A 10,195-nucleotide genomic window follows, 5' to 3' on the forward strand; every position below is an offset into this window, starting at 1 on the left:
CCGTTTATTGGTCCGCTTGGTTCACAGTTCTGTCTCTTGTTCTGACAGCCATCGAATGGGTGAGGCAGGGGGCTGGGTTGGACCCTCCAGAATGAGGGTCAGCTAGACCCCTCCCAGCCACACTTGAGCTCTGGGCCTGGAAGATGGGGCTAAGGGAGAGTTCAGGTCATTTTTTTGGGGGGGGTCTGTCCTTCACAGCAGAAGGCAGAAGAGGGGGGTCACGAAAGTTCTTTATTGCAGACCTACAGAAAGTGAGAATCGTTGATTCCTCTTGTTGGTTAGGATTTCTTCTTATTCTTTCTATAAAACAGCAGGGGGAAAAAAAAAAAGGCCCAGGGATTCGAAAAGGGCAGGGGCCACAGGGGGGTGGCTGGGCCGATTATCTGGGAGAAGGTGCAGCCCAAAGGCCAGCAGCAGCAGCACCAAGGCCCTGGTGGCAGCTGGGAGGCTCCAGGCTCCCAGGTCTCCAGACCAGGGTGAGGGCTCTGAGCTCTGGCAGGAGGCAACAGGGCTGAGTCCTCGAGACATCCCCTCGGCCTGCAGCGGGCAGTCCTGGGCCTTCTCTGCTGTCAGTCGATGAGCTTCTTCAGGAAGACCTCGAGCTGGTCTTCGTCCTTAATACCCACGAACTTGTCCACCACGTCCCCATTCTTGATGGCCAGCACGGTGGGCACAGCTGACACCTGGGGAGGGACACCGAGGGGCGACTCACTGAGTGAGTGAGGACTCTTCCCCAGGGGGGGCTTCTGCAGGACTGAGTCTGGCCTGCGGGAAACATTCCAGTGTGGGCTCTAGGCACAGCCCTTCCTCCCACCGACCGCACGGGCTGACTCACTGGCCCGTGGTTTGGCTGGAATGATGGGCGAGATGAAATTAGCCCACGGGGCTGCACTGGCGGCCAGACTGCAGCTGCAGGGTAGGGAGAGTGTATGGGGGCAGCCCCTGAACACAGAGACATCCCTGGACCCGAATCCTAGCACTGCCTCTCAAGGGTCATACGCTGCCACTGCTGCAGCTTTGGTACCCTTGTCTTGAACTCTCTTGAACAGGGTTCAAGACAGGGGTTTGCAAATTCCAGACTTTAAGCTGAGTCAGTACAAGTGCTGAGAGGGTACAGGGGTGCTGGTCTCACAGGGGTGCTGGCCCTAGGTCGTATTCCAGCAGTGTACCCTGATCTGCTCCTCTCTCAGCACAGAAATACCAACGGGGGTGGCTGGCCCCCAAATCCAAGCTTCAACTTGGGCCCCCATGGGCTCTGTGTTGCTCAGTTCCGAGTTCTCAGCAGCAGGCCTGCCAGGCAAGGCTAACAGGCCCCGATGCCAGCAAGAGCAGGCAGGAACATGGGCCGGGCACCCGGCGGACTCTCCAGGGCTGGCTAGAGGCCACGTTAGGGAGGACCAGCCCAGGGCCTGCATGAGGCGGGCAGCTCCCTTGGGGCGCTCCTTCCACACCCCGGCACCTCTATCCTGGGGATGGAGGCCGCATACTGGGTCCCTGAGGACGAGGCCTCTGCTGCCTCCCGGGCACTCTGCCCAGCTCCGTGGGCATCTAAAACAGGAAACAGGCGGTGATGGACGTGGGAGGGATCCCTGCATGCCCTGGCTCCTCCTGGGGACCAGAGGGGGGGAAGCCTCACAGCAGGGGCAAAAAGCAGAGAAGCACAGGCTGGGGGCAGCGGGGACCTGCCTGGTACAAGCCATACCAAGGCTGCCAACTTGGGGCTCTGGCTCCCCCTAGTGACCGGCGCAGACAGCACACACCAGAGACAGGCTCTGGCATTAACTGGCTTCCAAGTTCTGTTTGACAAGAGTTGGGGACTTGGGGAGAGGGTCTGTTTCCAGGGGTCCTCCAGGCTTGCTCCCACATGCGCCCAGGCGGCTGGCCTCAAGCCTTCTCCATGGGCCCTGCTGTGAAGGTACTGCGGATTCCCAGGGCTTTCCAAAGTGACCCCACCCAAGATGGCCAGGACCCAAGAAGGCAACTGCTAAGTGAATGCCCTCATCAGACACACACTCACCCCCAAAACACAGCCAGGGTGTTGCCCATCCCACAACTTCTCTGTCTTCTACCTTGGGAGATGTGAATTCAGGGGCAGAGGCTCACCTTGAATGCAGGGGTGCAGGAGGGCGGTACGGACCTAATCCCAAGTAGTATTTGGGTGGCATCCAGTTGGCACCAGGGACAGAACTCTGGGATCTCGTGTACAAAGTTGATTTCTGTTTGTTCGTTTTATTTTGGGGCCACACCTGGCAGTGCTCAGGAATCACTCCTGGTGGGACCGACCATATGGGATGCTGGGCATTTAACCTGGTCGGTCACATGCAGATGCTATTGCTCCCTCAACGCTAGTCTTTATTTTGTTTTGTTTTGGGGCTACACCCGGTGACGCTCAGAGGTTACTCCTGGCTGTGCGCTCAGAAATTGCTCCTGGAGGGCTGGAGAGATAGCATGGAGCTAAGGCGTTTGCCTTGCATGCAGAAGGATAGTGGTTCGAATCCCAGCATCCCATATGGTCCCCTGTGCCTGCCAGGGGCGATTTCTGAGCATAGAGCTGGGAGTAACCCCTGAGCGCTGCCGGGTGTGACCCAAAAACAAAAACAAAAACAAAAAATTGTTCCTGGCTTGGGGGACCAAATGGGACGCCGGGGATAGAATCCAGGTCCGTCCTGGGCAGTTGTGTGCAGGGCAAACACCTACCACTGTGCTGTCACTCTGGCCCCTCAAAGCTAGTTTTGTTGTTTCATCTTTTTTTTTTTTTTTGGGTCACACCCAGCAGTGCTCAGGGGTAACTCCTGGCTCTATGCTCAGAAACCGCCCCTGGCAGGCACAGGGGACCATATGGGATGCCGGGATTCGAACCGATGACCTTCTGCATGAAAGGTAAACGCCTTACCTCCATGCTATCTCTCCGGCCCCTTGTTGTTTCATCTTTAAAGTTTTACCAGAAACTTCCTGGAGAGGCAGGACCCAGCAGCGTGGCTCTGAAGGTTCTTGGGACCAAAGTCAGAGCCCTATCCTGGCCCCAGTTCATAACTCAGTTATGCTCAGGCTTATTTCTGGCTCTGCACTCAGGGAGCACTTGTGGCAGGGCTCAGGGGAACATACAATATCGAACCCTGTTTGGCTGCATACAAGGCAACTGTGCTCAGAAATTACTCATGGTGGGGCTGGAGCGATAGCACAATGGATAGGGTGTTTGCCTTGCATGTAGCTGACCTGTGTTAGATCCCTGGCATCCCAGAGGATCCCCCGAGCCTGCTAGGAGTTATTTCTGAGCATAGTACCAGGAGTAACCCTTGAGCGCTGCTGGTGTGACCCAAAAAGAAAAGGGGAAAAAAAAAAAAAGAAAATAAATTACTGGGCCGGAGTGATAGCACAGAGGTTAGGCGTTTGCCTTGCATTTGGCCAACACAGGATGAATGGTGGTTCAAATCCTGGCATCCCATATGGTCCCCCAAGGGTGCCAGAAGCGACTTCAGAGCGCAGAGCCAGGAGTAACTCCTGAGTGCCACCAGGTATGACCCCAAAACAAAACAAAACAAAAGAAATTACTTCTGGCAGGCTAGGGGGTCCATATAGGATGCTGGGGATCAAACCTGGGTTGGCAATATGTTAGACAAAAGCCCTATCTGCTGTTCCATCATCCCCAGCCCCCTGGGCTCAGTTTAGAGTATAAATACCTCATGGGGTATCACCTGGGCCCTGAGCTATCCTGGACAGCTTCTGGACACCACCTCCTGGCCTGTCTTCTGCTTGGATATATCAATAAAGTTTTATTGGCACATGCCCACACTACTGCTTACCTAACTGTCCAGGGCTGCTTTAACACTCTAGTAGCATTCACCACCTGGTGCTGGTGGCACCATCTCCAGAACCGCTAATCCCATCCTTGGGGCCAAAGATGGCCTTATGCCTTTTGGACGCTGGGCATGCTGTGGCCTGAGCACATACGTACATCTACTACATTCCTGCCCCCCCCCCCTCAAGCAGCAACAGCGGGGCACCCTCTTTCTGCCAGATGCACACAGTTATGAGTGTCACCCAGAGGCCAGACAACAGACAGAAGGGCTGTAGGAGAAACAGGAAACAGCTTCGTACACCCCAGCATAGGATTCCACAGGGCTCCCGCTTGGTCCCCCTCATCAGCTCTACCCTTGGGGAGTGGTTGATGCCTCTTCTCCGGCAACCCCCAGGCTCCAGTCTCCTGGTTCTCTCGGCCAGTAAGGGGCAACTAGGGGCTCACTCAACTTGGGGTACCTGGGTGTCCTGAGTCTCAAGAACCCCACTGGCTGTGAGGGGAGGAGAGGTTCAGACAGACAGACAGATAAGACAGTGGCAGGGCTACCAAGGGCACTGAGCCCTGAGAGCTCCCGAGGAGGGGCCCCTAGCCAGCCTGTGGGTCCCAGGGGTCCCCCGTGAGCCCATGGGCCATACCTCATATTCCAGAGCCAGGTCAGTGTGGTCATCGATGTCCACCTTTGCCATCACGACCTTTCCATGCTGCTTGGCAACCAGCTTCTCCAGCCGTGGGCCCAGGATCTTACAGGGGCCACACCACCTGGGGAGGAGGCGTCCAGTCACCGTTATACCTACTTCTGGAGCTTCCCGGCAGGCCCCCCCCTTTCACAGAGTCCCTTTGCCCTGTTATCTCCGTGCTGTGTTTGAATATTAACCTGCACTGCAGATGTGTTGAATGCAAGCAAGGACTATGCAACAGGGTCAATCATGGGCCCTGGACTAGGGAACACTTAGGGATGGCCAGCAGGGAGGGCAGTGGAGCCAGGCTTCATCTCTGGTCCCCCCAGAGAGTCCCCCAGACCCCTGAAAACAGGCCCTTGAGGTAGAGCCAGGAGTCAGAACTGAGCACCACCTGGTGTGGCCTAAAAACCTCTACAAATAGGTAAATATAAAATAAAATGAAAATGTGGTGTCCTCTCTAGCAACTGCACTTTAAAAAGAATGTTGGGCCAGGGGCTGAGTGATAGCATGGTGGTGAGGATGTTTGCCTTGCATGTGTCAGACCTAGGTTCAATCCCCAGTATCCTATATGGTCCCTTGAGCCCGCCAGGAGTAATTTCTGAGTGCAGAACCAGGAGTGACTCCTGAGCGCTGCCAGCTGTGGCCCAGAAACAACAAAAAAAAAGAATGTTGAGCTGGTGAGGGAGCCCAAGGAGTTGGGACATGGGCTCTGCTGCAGGAGGCTTGGGGTACCTTCCTGATACCACACAGGCCTCTAGTACAATGGGAGTGAAACCCCTCCACCCCAGGAAACAGCCAAAAGCCACCTACATGTGGCTCAGAAGCAAAACAAAAAATATACTGATATGTGGGGGCCGAAAAAAATAGTACAGTGGGTAGGGTATTTGCCTGGCACATGGCAGACCAGGTTCGATATCTAATAATGTTCTAGTCCCCTGAGCAGGAGTGATTCCTGAGTGCAGAGGCAGGAATAACCTCCAAGCAATGCAAAACATTGCAAAGCAAAACAGAAGCAAAAAACAAAAACAAGGGCCAGAGATAACATGGAGGTAGGGTGTTTGCTTCGTATGCAGAAGGATGGTGGTTTGAATCCCAGCATTTCATATGGTCCCTCAAGCCTGCCAGGAGTAATTTCTGAGCATTGAGCCAGGAGTAACCCCTGAGTGCTGCCAGGTGTAACCTAAAAACAAAAACAACAACAACAACAACAACAAATATATATATATATATATATATATATATATATATATATATATATATATGTATGTATGTATGTATGTATGTTTGGGGCCGGAGAGAGAACATGGAGGTAAGGCGTTTGCCTTGCAATCAGAAGGTCGGTGTTTCGAATCCCAGCATCCCATATGGTCTCCGGAGCCTGCCAGGAGCAACCCCTGAGCGCTGCTGGGTGTGACCCAAAAACCAAAAACAAAACAAAACAAAAAAAAACAAACAGAAAAACAATAAATATACTGATACCTAATAGAAGGTGGTACTAAAAGTTTGGTTTTAGGGGCCGGAGAGATGAGGTAAGGCATTTGCCTTGCATATAGAAGGACGGTGGTTTGAATCCTGGCATCCCATATGGTCCCCAAGCCTGTCAGGAGCGATTTCTGAGTGCAGAGCCAGGATTAACCCCTGAGTACCGCTTGGTGTGACCCAAACAAACAAAAAGGTTTGGTTTCTGGGACTGGAGGGATAGCATAGTGGGTAGGTATTTGCTTTGCATGTAACCAACCCAGGTTATATCCCCAGCATCCTATATGGTCCCCCAAGCATGCCAGGAGTGATTTCTGAGCAGAGCCAGGAGCAACTTCTGAGTTGGTGTGTGGCTGTCAGGTGTGATCCAAAAACTTAAAAAAATCCTGCCACCCTATAGGGTTCCTTCATCCCTGTAGGTATGACCTCGAAGGCAAAAGCAAGAAAGAGTAAACCCTGAGCACCACCAGGTGTGGCCAAAAAACTGTTTTACAAAAAAGGGTCTGGGTGAGTCTTAGGTTGGAGGGCGAGGACAGTACAGGGGTCAAGGCCCACATCCCTGATTGGATCCCCAGAAGCATAGGTACCCCCTGAACACAGCTGAATGTCGCCTTAGATATAATACCCCCACTCCTATAGTGCAGGACTCATACAATGAATCAATCAAATAGCCCTCAGAGTTGAGTGTCATGAGAAATGGATCCCAGGGCCCCTGAGAATTGCTTGGAGCACCCTCTCAAAAACACATTTGAGCATTTGAGGAAGCAGAAATAGTCCAAGGGCAAAGGCAACTTCCTTGCATGTAGCTGATACTATTTTGATCCCTGATACCCCATAGGATTCCCTGAGCCCACCAGGAATGACCCGAGTGCACAGCTGAGAGTAATCCCTGACTGCCACTGGGTATGGCTGCCACCCTATAAAAAAGAAAAGATCGTCCTAAGAAACTAGAATCCTAAAGTTAAGAAACCACCCTGGGATTGGAGAGATAATAGAGGGCAAGCAGTCTGTCTTGTATGCAGCCAACTGGGCTCACCCCAGGCACCCCATATGGGTCCTCTGAGCACCACCAGGAGTGAGACCTGAGCCCAGAACCAGAAGTAACTCCTGAGCACTGCCTGAGGTGGCCTCAAAACCAAAAAAAGAAGGAAAAACTAAATTGGCTGGAGAGGGTCCTAGAACTTATAGCAGCAAAGTTGAAGGGTTGGGGTACTAGCCAGGACATACTCTTCTTCACCCCACATGCAGTGCACATGCAGAGGGGCAAGCTGACAACTGGCTCTGCAGTAGAAAAGGGGGTTTGACCCCACCTTCCATTCACTCTGGGGGACTTACAGTCCAAATGGGCTTAAGATGGACACTCAGACTTTAAGCACACATACACACACACACACCCAATTCAGAGGGTTTTTTGTGTGTTTTTGTGCCACACCTAAGGATGCTCAGAACTCACTCCTTGCAGTGCTCAGGAGACCCTCTAGGATGCCATGGATAGAACTCAAGTTCTTTGTCCATTGTACTATCTCTCTGGCCCCCATTCAGAGATTTAAATCAACTCACTCACAAGTCCTAAAAACCCCCAAACCCTCTTGGTAAGATCTTATCTCCTAAGATAAAAGGCGTGTAAGGTCCTCAAATAGCCTAAGAAGAGGGAAAAAAGAAAGTGACGAGTGGGACTGGAGCAATAACATAGCGGGTAGGACATTTGCCTTGCACACGGCAACCCGTGTTCGATCCCTGGTACCCCAGATGGTCCCTTGAGCCCACCAAGAGTGATCCCTGAGTGCAATACCAGGAATTAACGCTATGCACCATAGGGTGTGGCCCCCAAACAAAGCAAATGAAATAAGAAAGTGATGTGTGGACTGCTCAGAAAGTCTTTCAATCTGTAACTCTCACCACATACACTCTGTCCCGGCCACTGAGTTCTTAGAGCTGTCTGGTAATTTCCTAGCTGGACCCCCAAACTGGAGACTGGGCAGACAATCAGAAGGCCCCCAGGCATTTAAGCATCCAGATGACAAGCTCCTTTGGCAAGCTCTGACACCGCCTGTGGGGTTCACTGATAACGTCCGTCAGCCTGGACCAATTTTGCAGGGAAGATATATAAATGAAATCAGCTTAGCCACAGTGGCTGGAAAAGGCAGGCAGCAAAGCCAGAGGCTGATAGAACAGGGTTTAGACTAAGTCCCACCTCTCGGGTTAAGATGAGGATGCCTCTGAACGAATCAGATAGAGACACAAAAATGGAGATACAGCTGAAGTCTCTGAGCCAAGGTGGAAAAGACACAGAACTTAGGTGTTTTCCCATTGGAGCTCACTTCCTGGCCATGCCTAATCTTCTGTTTGTTTGTCTTGGAGCCAATAGAACTAACTCCTCGTGGGCTGGGGAAACAAATGGGGACATAGGTCTGTCATGTGCAAATCAAGTGCCCAGTCCCTACATTCAATCTTTGTGGGTGGACAGGCGGTGTTACCATCTTGGTCCCCAGTTCCGTACAAGTAGCATCGGATACAAGAAATAGCAGACTAAGAGGAGAAGCCCTCGTTTATCATCGACTCCCCCGGACTCACTGTGCATGGAAATCGACCACCACGGGGGTCTCACTGTTGACCACACGGTCCTGGAAGTCAGGTCCATCCTGGATGTTGAAGGTCGTGGGACAAGCGCGGGTGGTAGATATAGACCGGGTGAGGCTGGGCACCCCTGCCAGGCCGCTGGGAAGGTGCTGTGGGGCCTGTAAGGCTCTGGAAGCCAGGGGTGCTAACCGACCATGAGAAGGCTTTGGGGAGATGAGAGAGGCCAGACACCTCCGCAGGAGAAGTCGCTGAGCCATCTGTAGGGGGGGAAGAGGCAGAAAGATCAAGAAAGGACTCAGAGATATTACAGCGCAGAGGGGGCTTATCTTGTAGGTGGTTGACCCTGGTTCAATCCCTGCCACCCCAAATGGTCCCAGTGCTTGACAGGAGTGATCCATGTGCACAGAACCAGGAATAAATCCTGGAGCACTACCAATGTGGCCCTAAAAGTAAGGAATAAAGAGGAAAAAAAGAAGGGAGGGAGGAAAGATGGAAGGGAGGAAAGGAGAAGGAAGGAAAAGAAGTTAAGAAGGAAGGACAAGAAGTAAGTACACCAGAAAAAAGTAAGCATTTGGATGGAGTGCTAGGAGAAATCTTTTTTTTTTTTTTTGGAGGGAAGGAGAATCAAAGGGAAGAGGGATGAAGCTGATGGACTGGCTAGCTGACAACCCAAACCACAATCACAGGCCCCTTGGGGAGAGGCCCTGATGGACCTGATAGAGCCCCAGGTAGGACCTAAAAGGGCCTAAGAGACAACCAACAGGCTTCACTTGTGACAAATCCCCACAGTAACCCCAAACTAGTCCTGGAGTCCGTCACGTGGGCACCCAAGGCCGCCTGCACACCCAGAGTGTTTTCAGGGACAATGACATGTGGAGGTCAAAGATCAGAGACCCCCAGCCATGCAGGGCGGAACCAAAAAACACGGGATCAAGTGCCCGGTGGGGGGGAACTGTCAAAGGGACACGCGCATGCGCATTTGAGTGTGCGCATGCGCGGGCGAAAAAAGCAACAGAGCACCGGCCGACCCCGGCCTCCCGACTATCCCAACCGGCGCCTCACCCCGCTCGATCGCAAGCCGGGCTGGAAGGGGCGCCTGCCACGGAGAGGCTCGGCCGTGCCACCGCCTCGAACCCTTGCTTTACGGCGGCTTGCTTACCTCCCGGCCGAGCACGAGCGCAAGGGATGCCTAGCCCGGCCCTCCCTCCCACCCCTCAAGGGCACTACTGTCGTCACTTCCGGGGGAGGGGCTTAACGACACGTCCGGCCACTGGCAGCGCTGTGACCTGTAGCCACGCCCACTTAGTGGGCGGGGAATATTTTTCTGCCAATGGTGGAGACGAGAGAAGATACCGGAAAGGACGGGGCGGCCGGGACCCAGGGGAGGGCGAAGGGGCGTGGTCTGTAGTAAAGGGGGCGTGGCCTGGAGGGGCCGGAGAGAGAGCTTGGAGATGGGGCATTGCTTTGCATGCAGAAGGACGGAGGTTCGAATCCCGGCATCCCATATGATCCCCTGAGCCTGCCAGGAGCGATTTCTGAGTGTAGATAGAGCCAGGAGGGACCCCTGAGCGCTGCCGGGTGTGACCCAAAAACCAAAAATTAAAAAACAATTTAGAAAGAAAATAAAATAGGGGCTGGAGAGAAGGCATGGAGGTGG

The 10,195-nt window shown here is 53.2% G+C and overlaps 1 protein-coding gene across 2 annotated transcripts; it reads right to left on the reverse strand.

Moving 5' to 3' along the window:
• Nucleotides 1-212: 212 nt before the first annotated feature.
• Nucleotides 213-9,752, reverse strand: TXN2 (thioredoxin 2). Of its 2 annotated transcripts, none has more exons than XM_049771720.1 (4): nucleotides 9,698-9,752; nucleotides 8,533-8,795; nucleotides 4,435-4,558; nucleotides 213-683 (listed from the first exon to the last, which is right to left on the reverse strand). In XM_049771720.1, exons 2-4 carry the CDS (start codon nucleotides 8,793-8,795, stop codon nucleotides 570-572), a joined length of 501 nt encoding a protein of 166 aa, XP_049627677.1. In that variant the 5' UTR covers nucleotides 9,698-9,752; the 3' UTR covers nucleotides 213-569. The 2 variants fall into 2 exon arrangements, with proteins under 2 accessions (XP_049627677.1, XP_049627676.1); XM_049771719.1 differs by having other exon boundaries at nucleotides 9,601-9,746.
• Nucleotides 9,753-10,195: the final 443 nt, after the last annotated feature.

Source organism: Suncus etruscus, chromosome 4 (genome assembly GCF_024139225.1).
Source record: "Suncus etruscus isolate mSunEtr1 chromosome 4, mSunEtr1.pri.cur, whole genome shotgun sequence".
NCBI lineage: Eukaryota > Metazoa > Chordata > Mammalia > Eulipotyphla > Soricidae > Suncus > Suncus etruscus.